Source organism: Rhipicephalus microplus, chromosome 3 (genome assembly GCF_043290135.1).
Source record: "Rhipicephalus microplus isolate Deutch F79 chromosome 3, USDA_Rmic, whole genome shotgun sequence".
Taxonomy (NCBI): domain Eukaryota; kingdom Metazoa; phylum Arthropoda; class Arachnida; order Ixodida; family Ixodidae; genus Rhipicephalus; species Rhipicephalus microplus.
The window spans coordinates 277088170-277106430 of record NC_134702.1 but is presented as its reverse complement, the minus strand read 5'-3'; the positions used below and the strand labels follow the sequence as shown (position 1 = coordinate 277106430).

At 49.6% G+C, this 18261-nt stretch overlaps 1 protein-coding gene across 1 annotated transcript in view; it reads left to right on the top strand.

The window, feature by feature from the left end:
* LOC142803214 (putative ATP-dependent DNA helicase HFM1) overlaps positions 1-18261 on the top strand; it is a 1032948-nt gene that overhangs the window by 882648 nt on the left and 132039 nt on the right. The window contains exon 24 of the mRNA XM_075888308.1: positions 418-529. Coding sequence (XP_075744423.1) covers positions 418-529 — 112 coding nt within the window. The remainder of the gene's footprint in view (positions 1-417; positions 530-18261) is intronic.

Here is an 18261-nt window from a genome sequence, read left to right as displayed (position 1 = left end):
CGTGCAATATATGTCAAGTTGTAACAAACTTGTAACCATCTTTAAAAACGTTTTCTAAGCACCGGTTTGAGAGTGTAAGTGGTGAAAAAACGAAGGTATCTCTCCTGCACCATCATTTGCAGTGAACCTCCCGTTCAGATGGAAATTCCGTCATTACAGACTCTTCGCTACACCTATACGATCGGAACTTCCTTCAGCTTACTGAATTTTTTAGCAGTAAAAACTTTCACAATGTACTGGGGGTGATGTGCCCCACAAGAATTCGCAGTATTCACCACCGTATCGCGGGTACACATCAGTCGCTGAAGGTGAGCCTTGACCGCAAAGCATAAAAGTACTTGCCGGGACGTCACATCACCATGACTGCCGCACCAGCCGTGTTCCTTCTAGGGACTATTAGTCAGTGTTGGCTTGCAGGTTCACGGATGGCTGTCACGTGGCTGGCGGCTGGGACACGCACTACGAGGACACCAAGTTAAGGGAATCTCTTGCTGGTTGCCCCTCACCGAGAAACTTGCCATCACCCCAGGTGCGTTCATAGTCTCAGGTAGCATGCGTGTCTGTTCCACTGGCACGGTAACCTTTGCAGTAAGCAGCAAATCAAGAAGACAATGGCTGTATTAGGAACAATAATTTTATACTCATTCATGAAGAGACTAACCGCTCGCAGCACATGACGAGGAGAAGAACGCATTCTCTACTGGTGCTTCGTATATCTTGGACAACACTGCGAATATTGTACTAGGCGTTCGCCTATTCTCGATACCTTGACAATTATTACACGCACCAAGGGTTAAACGAACCATGCATTATCTAGAGGGAAAGTTGCACGTGTGTCAGCCACCCTCGCTCTTTTCGTCGGAGAGTGAGAATGCGTATTCCTCTAGATACGCCCGTAAAATATCTCTTCGTGTGCAGGTAGTGGGGATGTTAATCGTCTGTAGAAACCTATGTTTGTCATGCTTGTAGAAGTTTTTTTGTTTTAGTTTGCTTTGTTCATAGATGTTCACGTGAAGGCCCACTATTCGCTGTTTTGTTGTGACGTTATTGTCAGATATAAAAAGTGCGTTTTCTTTTCAGTAAACTTCAGTTTTTAGCCACCGCCTGATTCGCGTGTGCTAGTTTCTGTTTTTCCTGTTTCGCAAGCTGTTAGTCTCGCCATGAATCCTTATGAGCTTAACCAGTACGCCACTTCATTTCCCCTACTTGTACTATTTTAAGTGTGTCATCACAACCTAGATATATATATATCTATATATATATATATATATATATATATATATATATATATATATATATATATATATATATATTGTGATGACGTTTATTGAACCGGAGAAGTCGCAACGATGTCGCAACGATGTCGCAACGAAAAATGGCTGTACGACAAGTCTGGAAAAAGGCGGCCCAGGTTCTCGTGCAATCAGAGCACGGGGTTTTTCCTTCTCTTTGGAAGGCGCATACACGTTAGTGCGTATGCTCCACTACAATATATATATATATATATATATATATATAATGTTACGAGTAACTTGTTTAATGAGCTATTTACAGCGCAGAGAACCCGACGAGCAAGATGGCGTCAGACCAGTATCCAACGGAAAAACCCACTTCGTCCTCTTCTTTCTTGCAGCCGTGTTTAGCCGCATTTTTGTATCATAACCCCCGGCGGTAGAAGCACCCTCCCGGTGCTAAATTTACGCAGATGATGTCGAAGGGGGGTAATAGGGCTTTAGCCGAGCCACGTGAACGGTGTCGCTCGGAGCTAACGATGACTTTGTTGGATCGGTTGGAACAATCTCGTACGTGACGTCTGTCACTTGGCGAACGATACGGAATGGTCCAGTGTAGGGCGACAACAGTTTTTCCGACAGTCCCACACGCCGAGTAGGTGACCAGAGGAGCACGAGAGATCCCAGAGAAAAGTGCACGTCCCTATGGTGAGAATTGTAGAGCTGTTGTTGGCGCGCCTGTGAAGCCTGTAGACGGTTACGGGCGACTTGGCGCGCGTGGTCGGCGCGGGCAATGGCTTCACCAGCATATTTCAGTGGCCGCAGGTAGTAATGAGTCTAAAGGTAGAGTTGGGTCCCGGCCATATAGTAGATAGAAGGGCGAATATCCGGCAGTGTTGTGACGAGATGAGTTGTAGGCGAACGTCACATACGGCAAATGAATGTCCCAATCATGGTGGTCTGGTGCAACGTATTTGGCAAGCATATCGGTTAGGGTCCTGTTAAGGCGCTCCGTGAGGCCATTTGACTGTGGATGGTACGAAGTAGTAAATTTGTGCTTGGTATGGCAAGACCTCAGGATTTCACGAACGACAGCTGATAAGAACGTGCGGCCACGGTCGGTGAGAAGTTGACGGGGAGCACCGTGCACTAATATTATGTCGTACAGCAGAAAGTCCGCAACGTCGGTAGCGCAGCTGGTCGGGAGTGCTCGTGTGATTGCGTACCGCGTCGCGTAGTCCGTGGCAACAGCAATCCATTTATTTCCGGCTGTGGAGAGTGGGAAAGGGCCCAACAGGTCAAGACCAACTCGAAAAAAAGGCTCGTTGGGAACGTCGATCGGCTGAAGGTAGCCGGCTGGGAGGGCAGACGGCGTTTTGCGACGCTGACAGGGCTCACAAGCGGCGACATAGCGTCGAACCGAGCGGGCAAGTCCAGGCCAAAAAAACCGACGTCGTACCCGATCGTATGTGCGAGAAACGCCCAAATGGCCCGTCATGGGAGCGTCATGAGGTTGATGCAGGACAGTGGAACGCAGGTGCGCTGGGATGACAGGAAGTAAGTCTGATCCGAAGGAATCAAGGTTGCAGCGATATAGGATCCCGTCTTTCACCAAAAACATTCGTAAGAACGGGTCGCGAGGCGTTGAGTCCAGTTTGTTAATGATGGCTCGTAAAGAAGCATCCCGACGTTGCGCTTCACCAATGTTTAACAGCTGCGACACGGAAAAAACGTCCGTGATAGCGTCAGTATCGGTTGCTTCGTCAACAGAGTAGCGGGATAAACAATCCGCATCCTGATGTAATCGCCCTGTTTTGTACATTACAGAGAACGTGTACTCTTGAAGGCGTAGAGCCCAACGAGCGAGACGTCCCGTGGGGTCCTTCAGGGAGGCTAGCCAGCAGAGCGCGTGATGATCCGTGACAACACGGAATGAGCGCCCGTACAGGTATGGGCGAAACTTGGCGACTGCCCATACAAGGGCGAGGCACTCACGCTCCGTGATAGAATAGTTGCGCTCGGCTGGAGATAGCAGTCGACTTGCGTAGGCTATAACACGGTCGTGTCCGCGTTGTTGCTGCAATAGCACAGCTCCTATGCCATGTCCACTGGCGTCCGTGTGAACCTCGGTTGGAGCTAATGGATCAAAGTGACCCAAGATTGGTGGCGTTGTAAGCAATGTCGTAAGCTGTGAAAACGATGACGCTTGGTCATGGCCCCATGTAAAAAAGACGTCTTTCTTCAAGAGCTCTGTGAGTGGGCGTGCAATGGTCGCAAAGTCCTTAACAAAGCGTCTGAAATATGAGCACAACGCCACAAAACTGCGGACATCCTTTGTGGTCTTCGGAACGAGAAAGTTCGTGACTGCGCGAATTTTCTCGGGGTCTGGACGCACGCCTTGGGCATCGACAAGGTGACCGAGCACGGAAATTTGACGACGAGCGAAGCGGCACTTGGAGGCGTTAAGCTGGAGTCCGGCTCGACAAAAAACGTCCAGAATAGCTGACAAACGATAAAGATGCGAGTCGAATGTGGGCGAAAAGACGATAACATCGTCAAGGTAACACAAGCAGGTGGACCATTTCAGCCCTTGGAGCAATGAGTCCATCATTCTTTCAAATGTGGCTGGTGCATTGCAGAGTCCAAAGGGCATCACCTTAAACTGATAAAGACCATCAGGAGTGGTGAATGTGGTCTTCTCGCGGTCCATCTCGTCGACGGCTATCTGCCAGTACCCTGATCGAAGGTCAATAGTTGAAAAATAAGTGGCACCGTACAGGCAGTCGAGGGCGTCGTCGATGCGAGGTAAAGGATAAACGTCTTTTTTGTAATTTTGTTAAGGTGACGATAATCGACACAAAAGCGCCATGTTCCATCTTTCTTTTTAACAAGGACGACTGGAGAAGCCCAGGGGCTGCATGAAGGCTCGATAATGTTTTTCGCAAGCATTTTGTCGACTTCGTGTTGTAATATTGCACGCTCCGATGCCGACACACGGTAGGGGCGTCGGCGAATGGGGGTTGCATGGCCAGTATTTATGCGATGGGTGACAATGGTCGTTTGGCCCAAAGAGTTGCTGGCAAAGTCGAAAATGCTACGATAGCCCTCAAGAACGTGGCAAAGCGCCGCAGCTTGCTCAGATGTAAGGTCCGATGACACCATTCACTCGATGTCGGCGCCCCAAGAACGTGATGGAGTGGAACCACTGACTGAGCTGCAGCAATCGTCAACTCTGAAGGGCTCGACATGGTCATTTTGGAGAGCAGTAATTTTTGCCAGGGAGATACCCTGTGGCAGAACTTGGGTGGTGAGTGAAAAGTTGACCAGTGGAAGGAAGGTGCGGTTTCTCTTAATCGTCAGAATCATATGCGGCACAGCAATCCCATGCGTAAGCATCACTGCAGGAATCGGGGCCACGATGTAATCACCATCAGGTACTGGCGGCGTGGAGGATAAGTCGACATGAGTGACAGATTTAGAAGGGAGGCGCGTGAAATCAATGCAGCAGAGGCTGGTTTGCGGAGGGCTGGTCGGGTCGGAAAAGAGGGGTAAATCGAGATGGAGAGAACCAGCTGAACAGTCTATGAGGGCAGAGTGCGTGGCTAGAAAATCCATACCGAGTATGAGTTCATGAGGGCAATGTTCGATGACGGCGAAAAGAACGACAGTGCTTCTCTCCCCAATAGACACTCGCGCAGAGCACATGCCAAGAATTGCAGCAGTTCCTCCATCGGCGACTCGTACAGCTCGGTTGAGGGCGGGCGTGACAACTTTTCTAAGTCGGCGGCGAAGGTTAGCACTCATAATGGACACATGCGCGCCAGTATCTATCAATGCACTGACACGAACATTGTCGACAGTAACGTCCAAAAGGTTCCGGTTCGTTGTTAATGTTAATTGAGGATTTCTTACGAAGGTCGTCAACGCAGCTCCACCTCCAGAAGCTGCACGGCCTAGTTTTCTGGTCGGAGATGCTGCAAATAGGTCGGGGAGGCAGCGCGGCGTTGTGGGGGCGACCAGGACTGACGACGAGCAGGGGATGGTGACTGGTCGTAGCGAGGTCTGCTCAGAGGTGCTGTAGGAGCAGAAAATGTGGTCGGCGTTGATGGAGAAAGCGGTGGGGATGCCTGGCGAGCAGAAGTGGTGTGATACTGAGGTGCATATTGGGACGGTGGAGCCCAGCGGCTGCGGCAGTGACGAGCGATATGGCCAACGCGTCGACAGTTAAAACATATTGGCCTGTCATCAAGAGTACGCCATTAGGACGAATTGCGTTGTATGCGAGGTGCAGAAGGGGTACGATAAGAAGGCTCAGCAGAGTATACGGTAGGAACAGGATGTAGGCCGACATTCGATAGCTCCTGACGAACGACCGCTTGTATTGAAGAGATCGTGGTCGGGGAAGGCGCAGGCATCGGTAATGTCGTGGCTACCGGTTGTGCTGCCTCGACCTCTCGACGGATGATGCGTGTAAGGTTGTCACATCGAGGGGCCTGGTGGAAGGCGTCGTCACACGAAGAAGTGGCCGCTGTGTTCGGAAGGCGCACGATGCTTTGGGTTACGCGGCGGGCTTTAGCTTGTTCGAGACGTCGGCATTCTTTAAGGATTGTGTCGATGCTCGAGACGTTGTTAAAAACCAGCAGGTTGAAAGCATCGTCAGCAATGCCTTTCAAGACGTGGTTAACCTTTTCGTCTTCCGACATGGACTGGTCGGCCTTGGAACAAAGGGCCAAGACGTCAAGAACGTAAGAGACGTACGATTCCGTAGAAGACTGGGCCCGTGTGGCAAGAGTCTTCTTCGCAGCGAGCTGACGACCAGATGCATCGCCAAACAGGTCACGTATCTTTTCTTTGAAGAGATCTCAGCTCGTTATGTCTGCTTCGTGGCTTTCAAACCATGTTCGGGGAGTGCCGTCCAGGTAGAAAATCACGTTGGCGAGCATGAGCGTAGGCTCCCATCGGTGAGTAGCACTGACGCGCTCGTACCGCTTCAGCCAAGTGTCGACATCGATCGTACCATCACCGGAGAAAGTGCCGGGATCCCGGAGGTGCGGTATTGTGACGTAGGTGGTGGCTTGGACTGATGAGGGCGGCGTAGAGGAAGTACCAGCAGTCGAAGCAGTCGAAAGGTCGCCGATGGTGCGACCGCTACGCGTCTCCATCGAGGTACGGGGGTCGTCCACCTCCACCAATAATGTTACGAGTAACTTGTTTAATGAGCTATTTACAGCGCAGAGAACCCGACGAGCAAGATGGCGTCAGACCAGCATCCAACGGAAAAACCCACTTCGTCCTCTTCTTTCTTGCAGCCGTGTTTAGCCGCATTTTTGTATGAATATATATATATATATATATATATATATATATATATATATATATATATATATATATGCAGTGAATCTGGTACGTATAAGAAAAGAAGCTGGTACACGTACGAGAAAGCAAGCAGTTCCTTTATACATTTACGTTTTGGCCGTGGCACGGCCATCATCTCAAAATGAATATATATATTAAGGAAGGCGTGGTGGTTGAGTGGCCGTAGCGTTGCATATAGTCAAGTAGATCCTCCGTGAGCGATCACAACGTCGTTTATTTCGACGTTCTGGCCTGAAGTCTGGCCTTCATCAGGATTCTGAAGGCCAGACTCTAGGCCGAAACGTCGAAGTAAACAACGTTGTGACCACTCACGGAGAATCTCCTTGACTATATATATATATATATATATATATATATATATATATATATATATATATATATATATATATATATATTATGAGCAATATTTATGCGTCCCATCTTTTCATCTGTACATACCCATCAGTTTGCGTTGTGGGGCATATACTCGAGTCAGGGTCCTGGACGCTGTCTTACTAGTGGTAGAGAGTGCTGCCCTGTCCCTGCATCCTCTCGCGCTCTCAGACACACCCAGCGTCTTCTAGAACACATCCCAGGAGCTTCGTTCAGGCCGCTGCCTAAACGTCCTAGATTCGGTAATGTCACAGGCCGACCAGCCCAGCGCGCCAGCTTCACCACCACTCCCACCACCAAGAAACCCTTCTCACCTGGTCAACAGCCCTCAAAAGCATCCTCCGCTGTTCGCAGGGCTTCCAGGTGAGGACGTTGAAGACTGGCTCCAGCAGAATCACCGCGTGAGAGCCATCAACAACTGGGATGAGCCTGCGAAGCTCAACCACGTTGCATTATACTTGAGCGGCGTCACAAAGACGTGGCTTTACAACCACGCCACAGACTTTATTATATGGCCCGCCTTTACACATCAGCTCCACCAGATTTTCTCTGACCCGTAAGTGCGCTCGGATGTCATCAAGAAGAGGCTTGGTGCACGTGTTGAACGCCCCGGAGAATCTTACACTTCTTAAGGTTGGTGCACACCGGCGACTAGCAGCGGTCGCGCGACCATTCGCGACTGGCGATCGAAAAGGCACTGCTGTTCACACAGGCAGAGGCTGCATGCGAGCGACCGGAAGTCGCAAAACGGGAGAGTCACGTCGGATCTTGTTATCAGCGAGAACTCTGGAGACCAGTGCCAATCAGCTGATCGCCGGCCGCTGAGTGAGAGGACCAAACCTAGCGCACCAAATTAGTTGTTTTAGTTCTTCCTCGCACCGCGTTCTAAACAGCGTAAAGAAGTTCGATTCAAGCGAAGAACGAGAGATTGTCATGGTGCTGGTGCGCTATGCCATGGCGTCACCGCTGGCAGTACAGATGCCTTCAAATAAAAAAAAACTGGCAGCATATTCACGGAGTGAATGATAGAGAGTGGGGCGAAGCATTCGTCGGTCCATTCGTTCTTGCTTTCGTCCGTCCATGCGCCCGTCTGTGTGACCGTCCATGCGTCCATCCGTCCGTCTGTGCGTGCCTCTGTTCGTGCGTCCGTCCCTTCGTTCGTTCATGCATCCGCTTCTGCGTTCGTTCATGCGTCCATCCATGCGTCTGTCTGTGTGTTCATTCGTCCATCTATTCAACACTCCAAGAACCACCATCTCGCATCTTTTCATCATATATTCCCCATATAGAAGCACCGCCATCCAGCGGACATTCCAAGAACTAAACGAGAGGTGGCACACGCACACTTTCTTACGGTTTGCACTTCGGGTGTACTTCCCACCTTTAACCACCTCGTGTTCATGGTATATACTAGTTCACTCTATTCATGGTACTGCGGCCCAACGCTAGCTAAACCTTTCTAAAACCAAGAAGGTTACGCCCAGCGAGTATAACGGAGCAACCTTTTACTCTCAGATAGGGCTCAATGTATATGCCAATGGCTGCTAATATAAAATTAGAGGCAGGAGAATTCGGCTTTCTCTTTTCTACGGCTCGCGCTTCTTATCTACTTCCAACCTTTAACCACCTCGAGTTCATTCATTGTGTATACTAGTTGATTGTATTCATTGCACTGCGGCTCGCTAAACTTCTCTAAAACTAAGGAGGTTACACCCAGCGAGTCTTACGTAGCCACCTTTTCTTGTCAGATAGTGCTCAAGGTACACGCTAATGGCTGCTAATGGGGATCGCAGCGTGCGCCTTGACTAAAAGCCGAATGCTCCTGTCTCTCATTCTCCTTTAGCAGCCATTGGCATGTACATTGAGCACTATTTTTTATTGTTCGACAACGCACACAAGAAATCTTCCACCGGCACCACCTTGGAGGTCAAAATGTTATACTTGTTACGTACTGGAACAGCTACGAGGGATGAACGGGTGCCGCTTCAAGAAGTTTCGCCCTAAACAGCTGGTGGTGGGTGAAACCGTCGCTTCGATCGCTAGAGTTGGCCAGCCATGCAAGCCGCCTACCTCCAGAGCTGCACTGAGGCGACGAAGAGTATTTTCGAGAGTCGTACGTATTCAGAAATGCTCTTGAATTGATCTTGACTTGCCACAACCTCCCATGCAGCACAAACGCGTCTCGGATGCGGCGTCTTCATTCGTTTTCAAGGCATGGAGCACAAACGCATTCCAAACAGGCTGCATTGAAGGCGGTTAGAAGTCAAGTTCATGATGAAAAAATTTCTAATTACCAGGGAAATATAGTGCACAAGTTATGTTATCTTTACTTTGAAGGTGTTTAGCTTCTTGCGAATGCCGCCACAAAATTCGACACTTTGCTCGAGCTGCTGCGCCCCGCCATCACCAAGCACAGTATTCTGCGGTGACCATGGTGGCACAGACCCAGAGGAACACACTCGTTTGTATCTGCTGGCAGGAGGGCAGCGCAATGACAAAACAAAAAAAACAAAAATTGAGCATCGCTGGTTGATTCCAGCAGCTTTGCGACTGCAGTCATGCGACTGAAAAATTGGCCAGGAAGCGACTACCCAAAGCATTCGTTCTGCGACTGTTTGCGACCGTTCGCGACTGTTTGCGACCAGTCGCAAATAGTCGTACGACCACTGATAGTCACCGGTGTGCACGCACCAGCCTTTATATTGAAGATGTTTTCGCCCTCTGCCGCCGCATCGACAACTATATGGCGGAAAAAGACCGTGTGCGCCACCTGCTCAAAGGCATTGTGACAATCGCTTCTATGCGCTGGATGTGCTGACCCCGATACAATAGCCGATGTTGTCGCTACCTGTCAGCGCCTTGAGGAGCTTCAGACCACTCGGGTGCAACCTGATATGTCTGATCTGAGCTCGAGCCACGACACAACAGAGCTGCGTGCATTAATTCGCTATATCATCCGCGAGCAACTTCGTGCACAGGCTTCACCTCACCACCTTGATAATAAACGACGCCACTTGCTACTAGTCTACGTGACGTCATGAGCAAGAAACTGGCCTTGATGACTGGTACACCAGTTCCCTGCTCACATCCCGTGCCCATGCCAAGTTATGCTCACGTTGCTGCGATGACACCTGCAGCCCACCAAAGCCTGGCCTCGATGACTGGCACATCTGTCCTGAGCTAACATCCTGTGTCTATGCCTGCTTATGCTCAGGTTGCTGCTATACCACCTGCACCCCAGCAAAGCCTAATGCAGCTATCATGGTCCGGAGTGCATGATTCACTTAACTCACTTGCACCGCTAGCATCAGTTCAGCCTTACAATGCCTGGCGCACTACACGGCCGGCTTGCTCTTATTACGGCATCCGTGGTCATATTTCAAGGTTCTGCCGACGCCGTCAGCCCGACGAAAGACGAAGATACGATGACTCTAAACGGGACGATTTCTACACCACTGGACCACCCTATCGCCGACTGTATCAAAACAGCCCACGTCGGTCGCCGTCTCTGCAGAACTTCGGCTCAGTTTGTAGGTCTAGTTTCTCGCGTCATCGCTCACTTTCACCGATGCGACGTTCCTCTTCTCCACTTCGTCCTTCAACTGCGATTCCCGACCATCAACTGGAAAAATAAATAGTGTGGCTTCGGGAAAAATATCTGCATCTTTCGAACTGCGTTAAACTCCTCCGCACCGCCCATCAAATGTTTTATTGGTTTACGTTGAGGATATACAGACCGAGGCACTGGTGGACACAGGCGCATCACTTTCCGTAATTCGTGCAGACTTTTGTGCCCGCTTGGAAAAAGTTAGGGCACCATACGATTGCCCTCCCCTTCGTTGCGAAGATGGAGCCCTTATTCAACCCTCAAGTGTTTGTACAGTCCGCGTTTTTGTGGATGGCATCCTTCACCACGTTCAGTTTTTTGTACTTCCTTTGTGCAGTCACACACTCATTTTAGGATGGAGCTTCCGTTCTTTAGCATCAGCTTTGATATCGTGCCTTCAGCGAAACATTCATTTCGTTTCGTTGCTACCGCTGATTGTTTCGTTTCGCCAGGAGATGAACAAATTTTCACGATCGCTTCGGATGCTATAGTTACCGGTGACGTGTTCATATCTCCATCAGTTCGCTCCAAACCTGCGGGCCTTACTATCACACCCGGCATTGTGCGGTTCAATGACGGTAAAGCATTCGTTACCACCTTGAACCAAACTTCTACGCCAATGATGCTGCCCCAGGGCGCTGCTGTGAGCTGACTCGCTGACAGCAAGTTCTTTACACTGGTTTCCTTTCACGCAGAATCACCGTGTTTGTCTGCTTCAACTGATACCAAGGCACTTGCTTTAAATGCTACCATAAGTCATCACTTCACTAACGAGAAAAAGAGAGACCTCTTAGACCTTCTCCAAAAGCACGGCCTTTTGTTTCACGTACGTTCCAATGTTCAAGGCCACACCTCCGTTATAGAGCACAGCATCGAAACCGAAAGCAGCTGTGTTGCACGCCGCTGCTCATATACCGTGTGTCTTTCGCGGAACGGCAAACTATTAAACAAAACGTCGCTGACATGCTCAGACGGGATATTATTCGATCTTCATCCAGCTCTTCGTCGTCTCCTGTGGTGTTGGTCCTGAAAACGAATGGTTCTGTCCGCTTTTGTGTTGATTACAGAGCACTCAATAGGATCCCCAAAAAGATGTATATTGTAACGCTCTCTTCAATGAACTCTTTTAATAGGCTAACGTAGGCAGGGCGAACTTGTGCCCGCGAATAATAACACAGCTAGATTGACTCGAGGATTCACTTCTGCCTCTTGTTCTACGTTCTTCTTTTTTCCAAAACGGTTCACGCGCAGCTGGGTCCCGCAGGCTCGTGTGTCGCAAATCATCTAGAAGGCACAAGTACTTGCTAGCGTGCGTAATTTGAAGTCACATTGTGTCATTGCTCCCCTTTCCAGAGTGCATCGTCCCGATGCTTGTGTCGAACTGGTTGCATGGCAGTCATTCAAAAACCCTTGTCGGGGATGTCGTTAAAGTCGAAGAACGTTGTATCCTTAGCGTTTCATTGCCTGTCGTGATATGGTTTCATGTTGACGACATGCACAGTTTCCGTGCAATGCCACCGTCGGAATGAAATATCTTGTCCCTCTGGCATAACCTCGAAGTTGAGCGAGCCGACGCGGCGGAGCACTCTGTACGGACCCAAAATGCGGCGAAGCAGTTTTTCTGACAGGCCACGTATTCGTACAGGAATCCGCACCCATACTCTGACTCCTGGTGCGTACTGGACGTCTCTTCTTCGCAGATTCTATCAATGCGTGTCAGTTTTCGGCTGTTGGAGAATGCGATATCGTGCCAGCTGTCTGGCTTCTTCTGCTCTTTGTGTGTAGTCGTGAACGTCATAGTAATACTCGGGCGTCTCGTCAATAGGTAACATTGCATTTAAAGGTGTCGTTACCGTCCGGCCAAAAACAAGCTGTAATGGCATCATCCGTGTTGTCTCTTGCATCGCAGTGTTATAGGCGAATGTTGCATAGGGTAATATTTTATCCCAAGTACGGTGTTCTATATAAACGTATATTGACAACATATCAGCCAGCGTTCAGTTCAGCCGTTCCGTAATACCATTTGCTTGAGGATGATATGCCGTCGTTTTCCTATGACTGGTGTGCGTCAATTTCATTATACATTTCATCAGGTCGGCCGTAAATGCAGTCCCTCGGACCGTGATCAACGCTTTTGGAGCTCCGTGCCACAGTACGATGTTGGAAACGAAGAATTCGGCTACTTCAACGGCTGATCTTTTAACGAGAGCCGCTGTCTCGGCATATCTGCTTAAATAGTCGGTCGCAACTATTATCCACCGTTTTCCCGATGACGACGTATGAAACGGGCCCACTTGTGTGAATTCCCACTTGTGTGAATGGGGATTCTGGTGATTCTGTCGGTTGAAAGAGACCTGCTGGTTTTAGCGGTGGCGTTTTACGTCTTTGGCAGTCCCGGCATGTCCTGACATAGTGTCGTACAGAGCCAAGAAACTTCGGCCAGTAGTACTAGGGCGGATGCGTGCCAACGTTCTGCTTACTCCTAAGTGTCCAGCTGATGGATCTTCGGTGCAAGCCTCCAAAATCTGCGGTCGCAGAGGTGAAGGGACGACAAGCAGGAATGTCGCTGTATTGGTGTCAAAGTTCCTTTTATACAGGATGTTGTTTCGTAGGACGAACGCTGACAAGCCACGGACAAAAGGTCGTGGAACATCGACTGATGTTCTTGTAGGTACTTGATCAAGAGGGGTATTTCAGGGTCGGACCGCTGCTGATGTGCCATCTCTCACGGTGGCACAGCTCCCAAGAAAATAAAATCTTCACCATCCTCGGTGAACGCAGAAGCAGCAGGTTGAATCGGGGCATATGACAAGCAGTCTGCATCACTGTGCTTGCAACCTGACTTGTACACAAGCGTGATATCATACTCCTGTAATTGCAAGCTCCATCGTGAAAGCCGTCCACATGGGTCCTTGAGATTAGCCAGCCAGCATAGCCAATGATGGTCGCTTATAGCTCGAAAAGGCCTACCATATAAATATGGTCGAAACTTGCTGATAGCACATACCACGGCAAGGCATTCCTTCTCGGTCGCTGAGTAGTTCACCTCAGCTTTCGAAAGAGTGTGACTGGCATACGCAATGACTCGTTCTTGTCCGTTTTGCCATTGGATGAGCACGGCCCCAAGACCTAAATTGCTTGCATCCGTGTGGATATCGGTTTCCGCTTTCTCGTCAAAATGCGCCAGAACAGGATGGATTTGAAGGCATTTTCTTAGTTCATTGAAGGCATCCTCTTGATCGGAAGCCATACGAAAGGCATTTCCTCTTTTTTCAGCCGCGTCAGTGGTTCAGCAATTCGTGAAAAAATTTAACAAACCGTCATTAATAGGCGCAGAGACCTAAAAATTGCCTAACAGCCTTTTTCTCTGTTGGCTTGGAAAATCTTGCTACGACCTCAGTTTTTGCAGGGTCTAAGCGGAAGCCATCTGCACGGATGATATGGCCGAGAAAAAGGAGCTCACGAAAGCCGAAACGACATTTTTGTGGTTTTATCGTCAAGTCCGCTGATTTGATCGCAGTGAGCACGGCCCGGAGCCTTTTCAATTGTTGCTCAAAAGTATAGAGAGAAAACTACAACATCTTCGAGATAAACCAGGCATGACTGCCATTTAAGACCACAAAGCACTGTCTTCATCATCTGCAATACAAAGGTCATATACGTTTTCTTCCGTTTCTAAGGTAGCAATCGCGTGCCTAGTCGAGAATGAGACGGAAGATTGTCGCAAGTTGATTACAGCGCCATTAGCTCGTAAGAAATCCATGCTGATAATCAAGTCTCTTGAGCATTCCGGCAGCACAATAAAACTGGCGACGTACGTCAAACCTCGTATTCCGATTCTTGCTGTGCATATTCCAGTAGGTTCGATGAGGTGCCCTCCTGCTGTGCGAACTTGTGGTCCCTTCCAAGGAGTCAGCACTTTCTTTAGTATTTTAGAAAGTCTGCTACTCATCACTGGATAATCTGCGCCGGTATCTACCAGTCCGATGACTTTGTAGCCCTTAACGAACACACTTAAATCGGAAGCAACTTCACTATCGAAGCACCGGTTTCTGAATCGGTCGTCGTTCAGAGTCAGCAATGGAGGTTTTTCTGCATTAGCGTCTACAGGGGCCTTGACTCCACAGTCACTGACTCGAGTTTTCCCGACGCGGGCTTGGAGAACGAGACCTTGGGGAGCTTGCCGAAGGTCGGGGGCTAGGCGATCTATACCTCCCCGTTGTCGTTGCACGAGGTTGGTGTCGTTGGAAGCCACTTGAGGTTTGACGACCTGACAGGTATTCTTCAATTTCGAAGGGACGTTCACCATTACGTGTTCGAGGTGCATTAACAGGAAAACCACGTAGTCCTGCCTGGTGATAGTGGCACGTTCAGTTGAGTTGACCAGGCTCCCCACAGTGGTAAAACAGCGGTATCCTGTCGGGAGTGCGCCAGACATCGCTCTTCCTTAGTCTCCTTTCTGGCGTTGGCTGCAGGGTGTTCGGCGGCATCGGGTGCTGCATAGGTGTAGCCGCCACGACGTTCGCACGTCCTGGAGGTCCTCGTGGCGGCTCTGGCTGTGCGTTGCTCGAAGGTTCGCGTACCACCTGTCTGACCTCCTCACGGATCACATCGGCCAGAGACGAAAGCATTGGAGCGTTCTGGTCAAGACGCTGCTTCTGCAGCTCTTCTCGCACAACAGACCGCACCAGCTCGCGTAGTGCTTCCATACCGTTACCGAAGACTGGTGGCAACATGTCCAAGGAAGTGACGATCGCATCCCAGTTGTATAACCTTGCTCGCTGTTGTAGCGTCCTTTCTATTGTAGTCGCCTCGGAACGAAACTCGGCGACGGTGCGCGGCGGGCTTCGAATTAGTCCGGCAAAGAGTTCTTGCTTCACGCCTCACATTAGATGGCGCAGCTTTCTGTCTTCGCTCATATTTGAATCCGTTCGGCGGATTAAGCGAGACATGTCTTCCAGATACATGGCGACAGTTTTGTTATTTCGCTGATTTCTTGTCTGGAGCGCAGCTTCAGCTCTCTCTTTGCGGTCTGTGTTCGCGAAAGCAGCGAGCAGCTCCCGTCGAAAATCATTCCATGACCGGAAGGTAGCTTCGTGGTTTTCATACCACGTTCGTGCGCTATCTTCCAGTGTGAAGTAAACACTTCCAAGTTTGCGCTCTTCCCCATATCCGTTAGGCTTTGCGACGCGTTCAAAGTGCTCAAGCCAGTCCTCTGCGTCATCGTAGCTTTCGCCGTGGAAAGGCTTTGGTAGCATTGGCTGGTTGACTGCAATGTTGGCTGGAGTGACCTGAGCTGTCATGTCGGTTGCGTACCCGTTCACAGCCGTTGATGTTCCAAGTGAAGTCGATAAAGGTGAAAATACAAGACCCTCACCACGTAGGCGTCGACTGCAGCACTGATGAACAGGCGTCAACTCGTTGGGTCGAAATCGCTCTGGTCCTGGACTGTGCTCCATCACTCGAGAGGGGCTTGGCATCACACCCAGCACTTCCACCAGTTTTGTAACGCACTCTTCAATGAACTCTTTTAATAGGCTAACGTAGGCAGGGCGAACTTGTGCCCGAGAATAATAACACAACTAGATTGTCTCGAGGATTGACTTCTGCCTCTTCTTCTACGTTCTTCTTGTTTCCAACACGGTTGGCGCACAGCTAGGTCCCGCAGGCTCGTGTGTCGGAAATCATCTTGAAGGCACAAGTATTTGCTAGCGCGCGTAATTTGAAGTCACATTGTGTCAATATCCTTTGCCACGCATAGATGATGCCCTCGTCTCCCTACAAGGCGCAGAGTATTTTTCCAGTCTCGACCTCCGATCTGGCTATTCGCCAATACCTATGCGCAAAGTAGACAAGTAGAAAACAGTGTTTGCAACGCCAGACGGGCTTAACGAGTTTAACGTCATGCCCTTTGGCTTATGCAACGCTCCGGCAACATTTTAACGAATGATAGATACTGTCCTACATGGTCTCAAGAGGAAAACGTGCCTATATTATTTAGACGACATCGTAAGTTATTCTTCCACTTTTCCTCGGCACCTTAGGTGTTCGGACGAAGTTCTAACGAGCATTTCGAACGGTGGCCTTCAGCTCAATACAAAGAAGTGGCACTTTGTCAGCACAAGCATCAAAGTATTGGGTCACCTTGTAAGCAAAGAATGCGTTTGACCCGACCCCGAAAAGGTTGCTGCTGTGATTAGTTTTCCTCATCCGCGCAATCAAAATCAATTGCGAAGTTTCTTTGGCCCGGCGTCTTACTTCCGCCGCTTCATAAGTCACTTTGCTGCCATTGCGGAGCCTTCACAATAGCTCATGATGTCGGGAACGGCGTTCACTTGGACTGAAGAGTGCGAGTGTGCTTTCCAAGCCCTTAAAAGTGCTTTGATATCAGACCCCGTCCTCCATCGCTTCGACGAGGGTGCACCCACTTTCTTGTACACAGATGCTAGCGGCCGCGGAATCGGTGCTGTCCTCCTCCAGCACGACGACACTTCACGTGAGAGAGTAGTTCCGCATACCAGCAGCCGTGCACTAACACCTGTGGAGCAGAACTACTCGATAACTGAACAGGAATGTCTCGCTGTCGTTTGGTCCATCAAAAAATTTCGACCTTATTTGTATGGACGCAACTTCACTGTGATTACAGGCCACCTTGCTCTATGCTGGTTGTCCTCACTGAAGACTTTGTCAGGGCGCCCTTGTCGCTAGATTTTTCATTTGCGAGAGTACACTTTTGATGTTGTGTAGAGATCCGGCAAAGAGAATCAGGATGCCGACGCTCTCTCTCGCTGCCCTCTGCCACTATCATCTCCATTTACGCAGCCTAAATGCCCTTCAGGCGATTAAGCGGCTTCCTCTTCACTCACGTTATCAGCCGTAGAAGCTGCGGGGTCGCTATCTCTAAACAGCAGCACTAAGTTTGCCACATTCAAACACGATGACCCCTACTGTAAGCACATTATCGGCTTTTTGAACTGCTCGCCTTCTCCACCTAAGGCCAGACTACGTCGTCAGCTACAGCAGTTCAAGCTAGAGAACAATGTCCTGCAGCGCTATACTTACAATGCGGATGGTAATCGGTGGGTCCAGTACTTCCCCGTACGCGGCGAAAACAAGTTCACAAAGCATTTCAAGACGACCTATCAGCTGGACACTTAAGATTTCAGAAGACCACAACCGCGTTAGGAGCCGTTTCTTCTGACCTGGTCTCTCTACCTTTGCGGCTTATTATGTCGCTTCTTGCACACTTTGTCTACGCCAGAAACAACCAACTTGAGCTCCTGCTGGCCAATTACAACCCATTACATGTCCAGATACACCTTTTGTCGTTGACAGAATAGATATCGTCGGACCACTTTCCGTAACGCAAACGGGCCACCGCTGGATCGTCACAGCCGTCAACCACCTCACACAATACACGGAGACCGCTCTTTTACGCAGTAGCTCTGCCTCAGACGTTCCCGCCTTCTTTTTAGAAGCCATTGTGCTGCGACATGGTGCGCCTCGCGTGTTGTTGAGTGACCGAAGCAAGGCCTTCCTGTCCACAAATCTTCACGAAACTTTTAGATATTGCAGCACAGTTCATAAGACCACATTCGCTTACCACCCGCAGACAAATGGCCTGACAGAGTGATTTCACGGGACTCTAATCAACATGATATTCATGTACATTGG